Source organism: Nerophis ophidion, linkage group LG07 (genome assembly GCF_033978795.1).
Source record: "Nerophis ophidion isolate RoL-2023_Sa linkage group LG07, RoL_Noph_v1.0, whole genome shotgun sequence".
Classification (NCBI taxonomy): domain Eukaryota; kingdom Metazoa; phylum Chordata; class Actinopteri; order Syngnathiformes; family Syngnathidae; genus Nerophis; species Nerophis ophidion.
Genome location: NC_084617.1, coordinates 71,536,306 through 71,552,315, shown reverse-complemented (window position 1 = coordinate 71,552,315; position 16,010 = coordinate 71,536,306). Strand labels below are relative to the sequence as shown.

At 41.7% G+C, this 16,010-nt stretch overlaps 1 protein-coding gene across 1 annotated transcript in view; it reads left to right on the top strand.

The window, feature by feature from the left end:
• arhgap25 (Rho GTPase activating protein 25) overlaps nucleotides 1-9,538 on the top strand; it is a 35,901-nt gene extending 26,363 nt beyond the window's left edge. The window contains exons 6-10 of the mRNA XM_061907063.1: nucleotides 1,467-1,599; nucleotides 1,687-1,760; nucleotides 1,841-1,962; nucleotides 5,443-6,043; nucleotides 9,166-9,538. Of these exons, the coding sequence (XP_061763047.1) occupies nucleotides 1,467-1,599; nucleotides 1,687-1,760; nucleotides 1,841-1,962; nucleotides 5,443-6,043; nucleotides 9,166-9,379 (1,144 nt within the window). The 3' untranslated portion in view covers nucleotides 9,380-9,538. The remainder of the gene's footprint in view (nucleotides 1-1,466; nucleotides 1,600-1,686; nucleotides 1,761-1,840; nucleotides 1,963-5,442; nucleotides 6,044-9,165) is intronic.
• The last annotated feature ends 6,472 nt before the right edge of the window (nucleotides 9,539-16,010 follow it).

Here is a 16,010-nt window from a genome sequence, read left to right as displayed (position 1 = left end):
GTTAACACACCAGGAAGTATCTCGAGAGAAATGCAGAGCGACTTCTATTTCTTCTCCCACCACATCCTGTTCAGGTGGGCACGCAAGAGGATGCCCGCCTACACAATACCATAAGCTTTTTTCCCCACACAGTTTACGTTAACAAAATAAAATGGCCAAGATAGAGTGAGATAGTTCAAACAAGATATTGCAAGGAATTTAGAGATTTCACCATCCACGGTCTGTTCTATCATCAAAGGTTGAACAACTTAAACTGTAGGTCAAGCAAGAATGGGAAATAATTCCACTCCTTAAAGTGTCACCTTAGTTCCCAATTGTTTACTGAGTAATAGTAAAAATAATCATACATTTTATTTGTAAAAAGCACTTACCGTTGAGCAAACAATTTCAAAGTGCTATAGTAATTTTACTCCAAAAAACTGTCACTATTTTACAAGAACAAAAAAAAATTGGGAATATTGTGATAAAAGTCAGAATTCTATATAACAAATGTCACCATTTTGCATGAAAAAGTAATAATTTTACATTTAAAGAGTATTGATTTCACAAGAAAATATTGCAATATAACAGAAACCGAAAGTCGACACATTGTGAGAAAAAGACAGCTTTTAGTTCATTTATTTTTTATTTAAATTTCTGTTTGTAATTGATTTAAAATCGTCATTATTTATTTCAAGTTATTACAGTATGTTTCGATATACATATTTATAAAAAATTTTTTAATTAGTTTTGGCCAAAGAAGGGGGGGGGGGGGGGGCGCACTTCAAATTTGTACACACACTTGTTATTTCATATGTTGACCAGAGGAAGAGCACTCTTAAAACCGACACACAGTCGGTTTTTATTTTAAGAAAAATAAATAAAAAGATAATAAAAATAAATAATAATAAAAACTTGAACTAGCACGCATATATATATATATATATATATATATATATATATATATATATATATATATATATATATAAAAAATGTTTTTAAAGAAAAAGAAGGGTTTTAAGCAATGTCCCTTGCACACAAAATCGAATAAAAAGGTAACTTTTTTTTAAAAGAAAAAGAAGGGTTTTAAGCAACGTCCCCTGCACACAAAACCGAATAAAAAGATAAGCGCATAACAGTGTGCACGTCTGCTGTCGCTCACATGTGCGCCACTGAATGCTCAAGAAGTTTTGGCATTTGCTCACACACATGAAAAATTGGGGGGAAAATTGGTTTTAAGGTTTTTAAAAAAAAAATGCATTCACAGTCTGTGGTGCCCTCAGGTGGTCAGGGAGCGCGTTCCACAGAACCGGGGCGGCAGAGCGGAAAGCCCGGTCTCCCATTGTTTTGTAAATGTATCAACGTTTTTATTTGAAGCTTTGGCATCATTTGACACAAATCTCCGACATTGTAACGACATTTACAGGTCAAAAACAGGGAAAAGCATAATATAAGTCTCCTTTTATCGAGTGTTTTGTCTCCCACAGTGAGACAGATGTCCACACTGTAGCGTCCCTGCTGAAACTGTACTTGCGGGAGCTGCCAGAGCCTGCGATACCATGGACTCAGTACCAGGATTTCCTGGACTGCACCGACCTGCTGGACTCCAACAAAACTGAAGTATACTGAGTCCGGACTTGTCTAGTCTGCACGTCATCTATGCACTACGATACGTGCGTGACACCTGTTTATTTTTGTGGCGTTTAGGGTCAAGAGAAGTTGGAGGAACAGATCTCCCTCCTCCCCAGGGTCAACTACAATCTTCTAAGTTACGTCTGCCGGTGAGCTAACGCTGCGTCACAAAGCATCGTGACATGTAGCGCACACGCGTTCAAAAATGGTGTGTGTTGTTGCTCACCAGGTTCTTGTTCGAGGTGCAGCTGAATTCCAAAGTCAACAAGATGAGTGTGGAAAACTTGGCCACCGTGATGGGAATCAACCTGCTCAAACCTCAAATCCAAGACCCCTTCTCAGTGATGGAGGGTGCGAACATAATATTTATTCAGCAGGCCCTGGCTTTACCAATGAGTTCCATCCCTGGTCTGAGGTTCTACCTTAAACCACAGGTGTCAAAGTGGTTTCCGCTGAGGACCACATCGCAGTTATGTTTGTGTCAGGTTCAAACACTGATGACATCTATTAAACAGACAAGAAGCAAGGAATCATGCAGAGACAGAGTTCAATTTTGCTCAATGAGGAGAGACGTATTGGGCTGTACTTTAGTTACAGAAACAACCTACGCTCTAAAGTTGTTAGAATAATTATGTATATATTATCACACCAACTTTCTGCTTAAGGGCCGTTACCATAAATTATTGTCATTTGTGCTGAAGTGGTATTTATCAGTGTTGTGTCCAGACTCGGCCTGCTGACTGCCAAGGCCAAACACCACCATGACGTAGACGGAGCAGAGACAGGGCGATATGACCTGCGTCAACTAGTTTTAATTTATTCTATAATCATATATTATGTCTAACTGGAGTTGTCGAGATTACCCCCTTCCCTCAGCGTCAGTGATGTAACAGGGACCTTCCAAATAAATAAGAGGAGCTTTACTTTTAGATTGTAGTTTGGATCTAAAACTAGAGTACAGCCCAAAACACGTGTCTCCTCATGAGCTAAATTGAACTCTGTCTCTGCATCATTCCTTGCTTCTTGTCTGATTATTAGATGTTTAGTGTTTGAAGCTGATAAAAGTCCAGCCCATGTGCGCTTGTATTTATTTGGGAGGTCCCTGGTTACATCACTGAGGCTGCTGCTGAAGGAAGGCGGGTAATTTGAGCAGCCCCGGTTAGACACAATATATAATTATTCAGAAATGCAAATGTGCTGACACTCGTGATATCGCCCTGTCTCTGCTTTGTCTGCGTCACGGTACTCGATGTTCGGCCTTGGCAGTAAGTAGGCCGATTCTGGACACAAACACTGATGCGAGACGACTCGCTTTGCACAGATAAAAAAGTACAATTTCAGCACAATTGATAATAACTATAGCAACGGCCTTTAAGCAAAAGAGTTGTGTGATAACTTACACATAATTATTCTAACAGTGAATACTATTATTACACAGTTGTTCTATGCATTTTATGGGTAGATTTTTTTAAACTAAAATGTAAAAAAAAACATGGTAAGTTGCAATAATTTCACCTGAAAATGTAGTATATAGTACTGTAAACGGAAAAACAGTAGTGCTGTTTCATGGTTAAAAAAAAAAAAGGCAGCCAGAATTTTACTGTAAAATTTAAAAAAATTTTTTTACTGTAAATTAAAAAAAAAAAGTCATTTTGAAGTACAATATTAGCACCTGAGCTGCCAGTTTGTTTTGTGTTTTTACCGCAAATCAACAACTTTAGATTTTTCCGTGTATTACTGTAAGTGCCAAAACGGTACCACAGTTTATTACAGTAAAAAAAAAAAAGTTACATTGTTTTCATTAAGAGAAATGCTCTAAAAACCATAGCAAATCTCACAGTTTGACCATGAAATCTATTTTTACTTTTACATTGCACAATTCGATGGATAACTCGCTTTGAAATCATTATTATTTGTATTTACTTCTATATTCAATTGAATATAGATTAAAAAGGATTTGCAAATCATTGTATTCTGTTTATATTTACCATTTACACAACGTGCCAATTTCACTGTTTTCGGGGTTTGTAAATCCGGCAGACATTTTTCCTATTTCCTTCAAATTCTGCAGAAAAATATTGTGATTTGTGATTAAGACGCTACAAAAAGTATTGCATCCAGTCTTCTGTAGGTGACATCGGCAAGCTGATCCAATTTTGCAGCTAATGTGCTGAAACTTGCAAAAAAAAACTGCCTAAAATCACTACTATGTCTTTTTTGTGGGAACTCTGCCTGTGGACATCATGACAGAATAAGTGCCAATTTTGCCAGCAGGTTCAAACACTGACGACATCAAATAAACAAGACAAGAAGCAAAGAATTAAACAGAGACAGAATTAAATTTGGCTCAATTTGAGGAGAAACGTCTGGTCTGTACTCTTGTACAGTGTCTCAGCACGCTGTGGCAAAAGATTGTATTCCTCCGCCTTTATTTGGACTTTCTCTGAGCACATGGCAACAGCTGCTTCTAAGGGACGAGGTCGTAAACAGCCATCGCCTTTGATTACAACAGTTCAAAAGAAAAGGTTGTGAACAGTTCACAGAAAAGGTCGTAAAAGTGTTCAAAAAAGAGGTTTGTTAAACAGTTCAAAAAGAGGTTTGTGAAACAGTTCAAAGAAGGAGGTTCAAAAAGAGGTTGTCTGGAACTTGGGCAGATCCTGCCTTCTCTCTGCTTTTGTAGTCCTTGGGTTAAAAAACAATATCTTTCTGTTGATTACAATATATGAAAGAAAACAAAACAAAGAATTAAACAGAGACAGAATGAAATTTGGCTCAATTTGAGGAGAAACATCTGGTCTGTACTCTTGTACAGTGTCTCAGCACGCTCTGGCAAAAGATTGTACGCCTCCTCCTTTATTTGGACTTTCTCTGACCACATGGCAACAGCTGGTTCTAAGGGACGAGGTCTTAAACAGCCATCGCCTTCGATTACAACAGTTCAAAAGAAAAGGTTGTGAACAGTTCACAGAAAAGGTCGTAAAAGTGTTCAAAAAATAGGTTTGTTAAACAGTTAAAAAAGGAGGTACAAAATAAGGTTGTTTGGAACTTGGGCAGATCCTGCCTTCTCTCCGCTTTGTAGTCCTTGGGTTAAAACAATATCTTTCTGTTGAGTACAATTGTCAGAGTTTGTTGGTGACGAACCCCAAAATGCAGAGAAGGAGGCAGGCAATTTGCAGGTAAACATGATTTAATTAAAATACCAGAACAAGAACAAACAAAAGGTACTAACAAAAGGCGCGCACGAGGCGGATAACAAACTTGGCTAAGAACAAAAACACTTACTGTGACACGACGGAACTACGGCATGAACAGAGTGAACAGAAGTAGACAAAGCAACAAGCGACAAGACATGTAATGGGGACATCGACACAACACCACACAACACGACACGACAATAATCCAGCACTGACTGGAGGAGAAAACCGGTCTAAATAGTGACTGGCTGATTGACACCAGGTGTGGCCAGGGGCCAATCAGCCACAGCTGAGGGGACACAACACTCAGGGAGACAAAAACAGGAAACAGAACCAAAGTAAGAGTTCTGACAGGAACTAAAGACAAATGCAGAGGAAAAACTAAGACATAGACCAAACTGCCAGGGACAAGCCTGACAACAATACATGAAAGAAAACAGAAACCCCTTCATGTTGCTTCCCATCCTACAAAGTGGAGTTTTACAAGCCTTCTTGGTCGGTTCAAAGACAGCTTTTGGTCTTCTCGCTGGGAACTCATTTCAACACAAAGTTCTTGTGATAACTTTGATACAATTATTCTAACACGGGCTCTTTAGGAATTGATCCAAATTGTGATCACGTTTACTTTTCTTCACAGCAACTCCTCACATCCACAAGTTGATGACGGTGATGATCAGGCAACATGAGACTCTGTTCCCGCTCAGCAAAGATGTTCTTCCTCCCTCACCTGACAACAAGGCCGAGAGCCAGAAGAACCCTCCACGCAGCTTCGTGGGCTGGGAGTCCACGGAGATGGACGACTGCTCTGTGTCCGAGTGTGACGACAGTTCAGGTCCCAGGAGCGCTCCAGATGTCCTACAAGACTCTCTTCCTCCATCGCCTTCTGACAGCTGGCGAGGAAGTACTCGGAAGCGCACACAAACCCTGTCCACTTTTAACTGCCCCCTCACGGGGATGGCGGCAAAGGCCGGCGCCATCAACCGCTGGAGTCGCGTCCAGGAGATGGTGGATGAGAAGAGCGGGACATTGTCAGAGGACATCTTTAAAATCTTGGACCTTCGAAGTTCAGAATCTTTTTTTAGAGGCTCACCGACCAATACCAAAGCGGGAGAAGTCGAGTTCAAGGAGAGGAAAGGTTCCGATCCTGCTAATTCCCAAAAAAGGAACAGTGACTCTCAACCTGACGCCATGATTGAAAGTGGTACTGATGAGAGGAAAGACGCCCAGCAGTTTGACAGGTGAGGAGTACGACTGTTGTTGTGGGAGGGTGTCTTAAAGAAGTCATAGACTATATTGCCAAAAGTATTCTGCAACCTGCCTTCACTCACATATGAACTTGAAGTACCATCCCAGGGAATTGTCAAATATTTTTTGGTATCCTGGAGCATTCAAGGTTCCTTTCAAGCCCAACTCCTGAAAAAGCAACCCATTTATCCATCCGTCTTCTTCCGCTTATCCGAGGTCGGGTCATGGGTGCAGCAGTATAAGGAGGGAAGCCCAGACTTCCCTCTCCCCAGCCACTTTGTCCAGCTCTTCCCGGGGGATCCCGAGGCGTTCCCAGGCCAGCCGAGAGACATAGTCTTCCCAACATGTCCTGGGTCTTCCCCGTGGCCTCCTACCGGTTGGACGTGCCCTAAACACCTCCCTAGGGAGGCGTTCGGGTGGCATCCTGACCAGATGCCTGAACCACTTCATCTGGCTCCTCTCGATGTGGAGGAGCAGCGGCTTTACTTTGAGTTCCTCCCGGATGACAGAGCTTCTCACCCTATCTGTAAGGGAGAGACCCGCCACCCGGCGGAGGAAAGTCCTTTCAGCCGCTTGTACCCGTGATCTTATCCTTTCGGTCATAACCCAAAGCTCATGACCATAGGTGAGGATGGGAACGTAAATCAACCGGTAAATTGAGAGCTTTGCCTTCCGGCTCAGCTCCTTCTTCACCACAACGGATTGGTACAACGTCCGCATTACTGAAGACGCCGCAAGGATCCGCCTGTCGATCTCACCATCCACTCTTCCCCCACTCGTGAACAAGACCCCTAGGTACTTGAACTCCTCCACTTGGGGAAGGGTCTCCTCCCCAACCCGGATATGGAACTCCACCCTTTTCCGGGAAAGAACCATGGACTCGGACTTGGAGGTGCTGATTCTCATTCTGGTCGCTTCACACTCGGCTGCCAACAGATCCAGTGAGAGCTGAAGATCCCGGCCAGATGAAGCCATCAGGACCGCATCATCTGCAAAAAGCAGAGACCTAATCCCGCTGCCACTAAACCGGAGCCCATCAACGCCTTGACTGCGCCTAGAAATTCTGTCCAATGAAAGTTAAAGAAGTCATACACTATATTGCCAAAAGTATTCTGCCACCTGCCTTTACTCACATATGAACTTGACGTGCCATCCCATGGAATTGTCAAATATTTTTGGTATCTTGTAGCATTCAAGGTTCCTTTCAATGGAATTAATGGACCAAGCCCAACTCCTGAAAAAGCAACCCCACCATAATTCCTCCTCCACCAAATTTCACACTCGGCACAATGTAGCGTTCTCCTGGCAGCTTTCAAACCCAGACTGGTCCATCAGATTGCCAGATGGAAAATGTAAATGGGTTGTACTTGAATAGTGCTTTTCTACCTTCAAAGTTCTCAAAGCGCTTTGACACTACTTCCACATTCACACATTCACACACTGATGGAGGGAGCTGCCATGCAAGGTGCTAACCAGCACCCATCAGGAGCAAGGGTGAAGTGTCTTGCTCAGGACACAACGGACGTAACGAGGTTGGTCTCATCTTATCAGTCCAGAGAAGGCGTCTCCACTGCTCTAGAGTCCAGTGGCAACATGCTTTACACCACTGCATCCCACGCTTGGCATTGGACTTGGTGATGTATGGCTTAGATGCAGCTGCTCGGCCATGGAAACCCATTTCCATGAAGCTCTCTGCGTACGTGGGCTAATTGGAAGGTCACATGAAGTCTGGAAAGTCTTTGCACTATGCGCTCCAGCTCCTCTCTGTCAGTTTACGTGGCTTACCACTTGGTGACTGAGTTGCTGTTGTTCCCAAACTCTTCACTTTTCTTATAGTAAAGTTGACTTTGGAATGTTTTGGAGTAAAGACATTTCACGACTGGATTTGTCGCACAGGTGGCATCCTATGACAGTTCCACGCTAGAAATCACTAACAGCGACCCATTCTTTCACAAATGTTTGTAGAAACAGTCTCCATGCCTAAGTGCTTGATTTTATACACCAGGTCAAGTGACAATATAGTGTATTATGATTTGTTTATTGCTTATTTAAAACACTGCCTTGTGGTCTACATAACGTTTAATGGTGGTGCTCTGGTCCAAAGTTTGCATGGATTATGTTTTACAGACAGGTTCACAGGTAGTTAAAAGCTCCCCGGTGGATGAGATCTGCCCGGAGTTCCTTAAGGCTCTGGATGCTGTGGGGCTGTCTTGGTTGACAAGACATCGCATGGACATCGGGGGCGGTAAGTCTGGATTGGCAGACCGGGCTGGTGGTTCCTCTCTTTAAGAGAAGGGAACCGCAGGGTGTGTTCCAACTATCGTGGGATCACACTCCTCAGCCTTCCCGGTCAAGTCTATTCAGCTGTACTGGAGAGGAGGGTACGCCGGATAGTCGAATCTCCGATTCAGGAAGAACAGTGTGGTTTTCGTCCTGGTCGTGGAACTGTGGACCAGCTCTATACTCTCAGCAGAGTCCTTGAGGAGTTTGCCCAACCAGTCTACATGTGCTTTGTGGACTTGGAGAACGCATTCGACCGTGGGGAGTGCTCAGAAACTATGGGGTATCGGACTGTCTGATTGTGGCGGTCTACTCCCTGTATGATCAGTGTCAGAGCTTGGTCCGCATTGGTAAGTTGGACCCGTTTCCAGTGAGGGTTGGACTCCGCCAATGCTGCCCTTTGTCACCGATTCTGTTCATAACTTTTATGGACAGAATTTCTAGGCGCAGTCAAGGCGTTGAGGGGATCTGGTTTTGTGGCTGCAGGATAGGGTCTCTGCTTTTTGCAGATGATGTGGTCCTGATGGCTAAAGGCCGGGATCTTCAGCTTTCACTGGATCGGTTCGCAGCCGAGTGTGAAAAGACTGGGATGAGAATCAGCACATCCAAGTCAATGGTTCTCGCCCGGGAAAGAAACAAAGAGTCTGCTCATGCCCTTCTGGTACACAGCTTTGCTGTTGCCCTTCCAGTCTAGTTTTCCGTTCAAGTGGACTCCCAGGTACTTGTACTGCCCCACTACCGGCCCTGGATGTTCGTGGGCTCCACATGGGTCATTTTCTTCTTGATCTATATGCATATTTATTTATCCGACCCTTCGATTTCTTGTGTCTTGCAGTCTCCGGCAGGAGATGAAGAAGCTGAGAAAGACAGTGGCTGAGCTCCAATCCACTCTTGAGGAAGAGCGCCGCCGTGTGGCCTCTTTGGAAACATGTCTGCGAAGCACGGAGAGCAGCCGAGACCAAGCTCAGAGACGGAATGAAGCGCTGCAAAGGGAAATTCAGCGACTAATGTCAGGAGAACAGCAAGCCCCCATTTTAAAGGCCTACTGAAATGAGATTGTCTTATTTTAACGGGGATAGCAGGTCCATTCTATTCGTCATACTTGATCATTTCACGATATTGCCATATTTTTGCTGAAAGGATTTAGTAGAGAACATCCACGATAAAGTTCGCAACTTTTGGTCGCTAATAAAAAAGCCTTGCCTGTACCGGAAGTAGCAGACGATGTGCGCGTGACGTCACGGGTTGTGGAGCTCCTCACATCTGAACATTGTTTACAATCATGGCCACCAGCAGCGAGAGCGATTTGGACCGAGAAAGCGACAAATTTCCCCATTAATTTGAGCGAGGGTGAAAGATTCGTGGATGAGGAAAGTGAGAGTGAAGGACTAGAAGAAAAAAAAAAAGACTAGAGGGCAGTGGGAGCGATTCAGATGTTGTTAGACAAATTTACTAGAATAACTCCCTTACCTGCTTATTGTGTTACTAGTGTTTTAGTGAGATTATATGGTCTAGTTGTACAACTTGAAGGTCGGCCCCACACCTTTCTTCAGCACCAGTCGACGGGTGGTGGCGATGCCCATCTCTGCCCTTCGCAAGGGACCCTTTTTCGAAACATGATCTTTCGAAATGATCGCTACATAATACCCTGTATTTGTGTGTGTGGTCCAATCCAACCGTGTTCGCTTGACCGCTCTATTCCATAGTAAAGCTTCACCGTCATCTTTCGGGAATGTAAACAATGAAACACCGGCTGTGTTTGTGTTGCTAAAGCCGACCGCAATACACCGCTTCCCACTTACAGCTTTCTTCTTTGATGTCTCCATTGTTCATTGAAGAAATTGCAAAAGACTCAGCAACACAGATGTCCAGAATACTGTGGAATTATGCGATGAAAACAGGCGACTTAATGGCTGGGAAAGATGCTGGAACAAAATGTCCTCTACAATCCGTGACGTCACGCGCACACGTCATCATACCGAGACGTTTCCAAAATTTAAAATTGCAATTTAGTAAACTAAAAAGGCCGTATTGGCATGTGTTGCAATGTTAATATTTCATCATTGATATATAAACTATCAGACTGCGTGGTGGGTTTCAGTAGGCCTTTAAGTCATTTTTAACATTGTATCAATTCATATAAACTTTAAAATATTCTTGTTTGAGAGTTAGGTGACAGTGCAATCCCACTCTTGGCTGCTGTGCGGAAGAGACGTGTTTTGGCTTTTTGTAGCCAGGTACATAGTTTAGAAACATTTTCTAGAAGTTTCTCCAGCAAGAAAACTGCACTGGAATAAAGAAAAAAAAAAATGGACAATTGACCCTTCTTGAATTTCCACCTATGACCGTTGTTGACATAAAGCTGATGCACTGTAACAATACCATGGATGGAAGTTAAGGCCGGTTGGGGCTCAAAAATTACAGCAGAATACATCCATCCATCCATTTTCTACCGCTTGTACCGTTCAGGGTCGCAGTGGGGGTGTCGGACCCTATAGGGCAAGGATCACCAACCTTTTTGAAACCAAGAGCTACTTCTTGGGTACTGATTAATGCGAAGGGCTACCAGTTTGATACACACTTAAATAAATTGCCAGAAATAGCCAATTTGCTCAATTTACCTTTAATAAATAATTATATATATATATATATATATATATATATATATATATATATATACACACAAAAATGGGTATTTCTGTCTGTCATTCCGTCGTACATTTTTTTTCTTTTTACGGAAGGTTTTTTGTAGAGAATAAATGATGAAAAAAACACTTAATTGAACAGTTTGAAAGAGGAGAAAACAGAAAAAAAATGAAATTCAAATTTTTAACATAGTTTATCTTCAATTTCGACTCTTTAATATTCAAAATTCAACCGAAAAAATGAAGCAAAAAACTAGCTAATTCGAATCTTTTTGAGAAAATATTAAAAAAAGAATTTATGGAACATCATTAGTAATTTTTCCTGATTAAGATTAATTTTAAAATTTTGATGACATGTTTTAAATAGGTTAAAATCCAATCTGCATTTTGTTAGAATACATAACAAATTGGACCAAGCTATATTTCTAACAAAGACAAATCATTATTTCTTCTAGATTTTCCAGAACAAAAATTTTAAAAGAAATTCAAAAGACTTTGAAATTAGATTTAAATTTGAGTATAAATATTTTGTAGATTTACCAGATTTTTTTTAATTTTATTTTAATCATGATAAGTTTGAAAAAATATTTCACAAATATTCTTCGTGGGAAAACAGAAGCTAAAACAAAAAAAAATCATTAAAATGTATATATTATTCTTTACAATAAAAAAATATATATTTACTTGAACATTGATTTAAATTGTCAGGAAAGAAGAGGAAGGAATTTAAAAGTTAAAGGTTGTATTTTTTCTCTAAAATTGTCTTTCTGAAAGTTATAAGAAGCAAAGTAAAAAAATAAATGAATTTATTTGAACAAGTGCAGACCAAGTCTTTAAGTTTTGTCTCTTTTAGAATTAAAAATGTCGAGACCAACTTGCAAGTAAATAAATAGAATTTAAAAAATAGTATTTGTGCTTGTATTGTTGTTTTTTTTTGTCTGAGAGGAACGATCAAACCCAGTTTAATATATGTAGTGCTAAATTTTGACCGGCAGAGGGCAACAACGCTAATAGTGATGAGTCACATACAACGTTTCTGTGTGTCCATATACATGTTATAAGTAGACGCAGCATTGGCTGCTGTGACGCGAGAAATTTGGCCGCCATCTTGAAGTGGTGATGAGGAGCCGGCGAGCAGCCAAAACTGACAGTTGACAGGTAGAAAACAAAGATGCCGGGCTGGTGTTCAGCGTTTTCCTGCTCAAATGAACGGACTGTTGAAAATAGGAATCGGGGAATTACTTTTCACAAGTAAGATTTGACATTAACGTACTATTGGTTGTATTTCGTGAAAAGAATATTACCACAGAGTTGAGAAGGGGCCAAGATCTTCAATAGTACTGAAATTGTAGCCGCCAGCAATCAAGAGTATGACCATAATAGAATTGCTTGTCAATGAAATTAATTAAATTTAAAAATGTCATGCATGAATATCATAAAGTTGAAATAAATGATTGTGACACCTATAGCAAAATTCACCAGCCGCCCCTGATTATGATGCATTCTCATTTTAGGCAAAGAATAAAGCAATAGTTTCTTAAGAGTGTAATTGTAACCAGGAATAAGTCTTCAAGTAGCAATATTTAAATACTAATATTGTTGGGTAAGACAGAATTTGGTTTTATTCTGAATCCAGTGAAACAGATTTAAGGTTTTAGCTGATATAAAGACTTTAAGGTGTTTATATATGTTTACTTCAAAGGCTTAGTGGCCACATGCGTGGACAGCACCTTTTAGCTCTTATTTCCAAAATTGTGTAACCTACTGAATTGGGGTCTTATGGCTACTTAGGTGGACACTTATACTGCCATCTAGTGGCTAGAGTATACAAATGAGTTTTAAGATGGGATTTAAATGCTTCTACTGAGGTAGCATCTCTAACTTTTACCGGGAGGGCATTCCCGAGTACTGGAGCCCCAATAGAAAACGGTCTAGGGAAGGTGGCAATAAATACTGCTAAAGTTGAAGAATGCTCATCAAACACTTATTTGGAACATCCCACAGGTGTGCAGGCTAATTGGGAACAGGTGGGTGCCATGATTGGGAATAAAAACAGCTTCCTAATAAATGTTCAGTCTCTCACAAGAAAGGATGGGGCGAGGTACACCCCTTTGTCCACAACTGTGTGAGCAAATAGTCAAACAGTTTAAGAACAACGTTTCTCAAAATGCAATTACAAGGAATTTAGGGATTTCAACATCTACGGTCCATAATATCATCAAAAGGTTCAGAGAATCTGGAGTAATCACGCCAAGTAAGCGGCATGGCCGGAAACCAACCGTGACCTTCGATCCCCTCAGACGGCACTGTATCAAAAACCGACATCAATCGCTAAAGGATATCACCACATGGGCTCAGGAACACTTCAGAAAACTACTGTCACTAAATACAGTTGGTCGCTACATCTGTAAGTGCAAGTTAAAGCTCTACTATGCAAAGCGAAAGCCATTTATCAACAACATCCAGAAACGCCGCCGGCTTCTCTTGGCCCGAGATCATCTAAGATGGACTGATGCAAAGTGGAAAAGTGTTCTGTGGTCTGACAAGTCCACATTTCAAATTGTTTTTTGGAAATATTCGACATGGTGTCATCCGGACCAAAGGGGAAGCGAACCATCCAGACTGTTATCGAGGCAAAGTTCAAAAGCCAGCATCTGTGATGGTATGGGGGTGCATTAGTGCCCAAGGCATGGGTAACTTACACATCTGTGAAGGCACCATTAATGCTAAAAGGTACATACAGGTTTTGCTGCCATCTAAGCACCGTCTTTTTCATGGACGCCCCTGCTTATTTCAGCAAGACAATACCAGGCCACATTCAGCACGTGTTACAACAGCATGGCTTGGTAAAAAAAAAAAGTGCGGGTTCTTTCCTGGCCCGCCTGCAGTCCAGACCTGTCTCCCATCAAAAATGTGTGGCACGTTATGAAGCGTAAAATACAACAGCGGACTGTTGAAGTACTGAAGCTCTACATAAAACAAGAATGGGAAAGAATTCCACTTTCAAAGCTTCAACAATTAGTTTCCTCAGTTCCCAAACGTTTATTGAGTGTTGTTAAAAGAAAAGGTGATGTAACACAGTGGTGAACATGCCCTTTCCCAACTACTTTGGCACGTGTTGCAGCCATGAAATTCCAAGTTAATTATTATTTGCAAAAAAAAAAAAAAGTTTATGAGTTTGAACATCAAATATGTTGTCTTTGTAGTGCATTCAACTGAATATGGGTTGAAAATGATTTGCAAATCATTGTATTCCGTTTATATTTACATCTAACACAATTTCCCAACTCATGTGGAAACGTGGTTTGTACTCAGAGTCAACGCTTGCACAGCTGATTATTATTTGTATGGTTTGATCTCAAATGCAATTGCACTCCAAATGGTTCAACTCTTCTAGTAAATTCCATTTTCTTGCAAACAGACACAAGTGTGTCCTATGAGTGTTGAGCAGAAGACTGAGAATTTAGAGCAAAAAGGAAAACAATGAGGCAACGTCCTGCCAGGGACGAAACAACAGATAACAGGACTGAGAAGATAAAGTAAAAAAAAAAAAGTGCATTGTAGCAAAGTCAACAGGGATCCTGGCCAACAAGCTAACACGGTCAGGTGACCACCAATCGTTGTTGGCGTCATCGTCAAGAGCAGCGTCTGCCAACATCTACCAAGCCAACGCACTCTGGGTGTTGTTAGCTTTGACACCATTGCTAAGCCCCCCTAAATAATTTGGGGTGAGTTTTTATTCCTAAATTTTTTAACTAAAATATTCAATATAAATATGCAACAATATGAGTTAAGATAAATAATAACATAACCTATCATTATTCATTGTGATTATAAATCATTAGAAGACCCTCTCTGTCTGCACTTATTATCCAATCCAATCCGTTCCGTCAGTTGCGCCCGCATTACTGTACTAAAAATCCAGTCAAGGTTTTCAATGTTACCTTAACAAAGACATCAAATCAAATCACATTAAAAGCGTTACTAAAACGGCCTTCTTTCATCTCCGTAATATCGCTAAAATTCGCTCCATTTTGTCCACTAAAGACGCCGAGATCATTATCCATGCGTTTGTTACGCCTCGTCTCGATTACTGTAACGTATTATTTTCGGGTCTCCCCATGTCTAGCATTAAAAGATTACAGTTGGTACAAAATGCGGCTGCTGGACTTTTGACAAGAACAAGAAAGTTTGATCACATTACACCTGCACTGGCTTCCTGTGCACTTAAGATGAGACTTTAAGGTTTTACTAATTACGTATAAAATACTACACGGTCTAGCTCCATCCTATCTTGCCGATTGTATTGTACCATATGTCCCGGCAAGAAATCTGCGTTCAAAAGACTCCGGCTTATTAGTGATTCCTAGAGCCCAAAAATAGTCTGCGGGCTATAGAGCGTTTTCCGTTCGGGCTCCAGTACTCTGGAATGCCCTCCCGGTAACAGTTCGAGATGCTACCTCAGTAGAAGCATTTAAGTCTCACCTTAAAACTCAGTTGTATACTCTAGCCTTTAAATAGACTCCCTTTTTAGACCAGTTGATCTGCCGCTTCTTTCCTTTCTCCTATGTCCCCCCGTCCCTTGTGGAGGGGGTCCGGTCCAATGACCATGGATGAAGTACTGGCTGTCCAGAGTCGAGACCCAGGATGGACCGCTCGTCGGGACCCAGGATGGACCGCTCGCCTGTGTATCGGTTGGGGACATCTCTACGCTGCTGATCCGCCTCCGCTTGGGATGGTTTCCTGTGGACGGGACTCTCGCTGCTGTCTTGGATCCGCTTTGAACTGAACTTTCGCGGCTGTGTTGGAGCCACTATGGATTGAACTTTCACAGTATCATGTTAGACCCGCTCGACATCCATTGCTTTCGGTCCCCTAGAGGGGGGGGGGTTGCCCACATTTGAGGTCCTCTCCAAGGTTTCTCATAGTCAGCATTGTCACTGGCGTCCCACTGGATGTGAGTTTTCCTTGCCCTTTTGTGGGTTCTTCCGAGGATGTCGTAGTCGTAATGATTTGTGCAGTCCTTTGAGACATT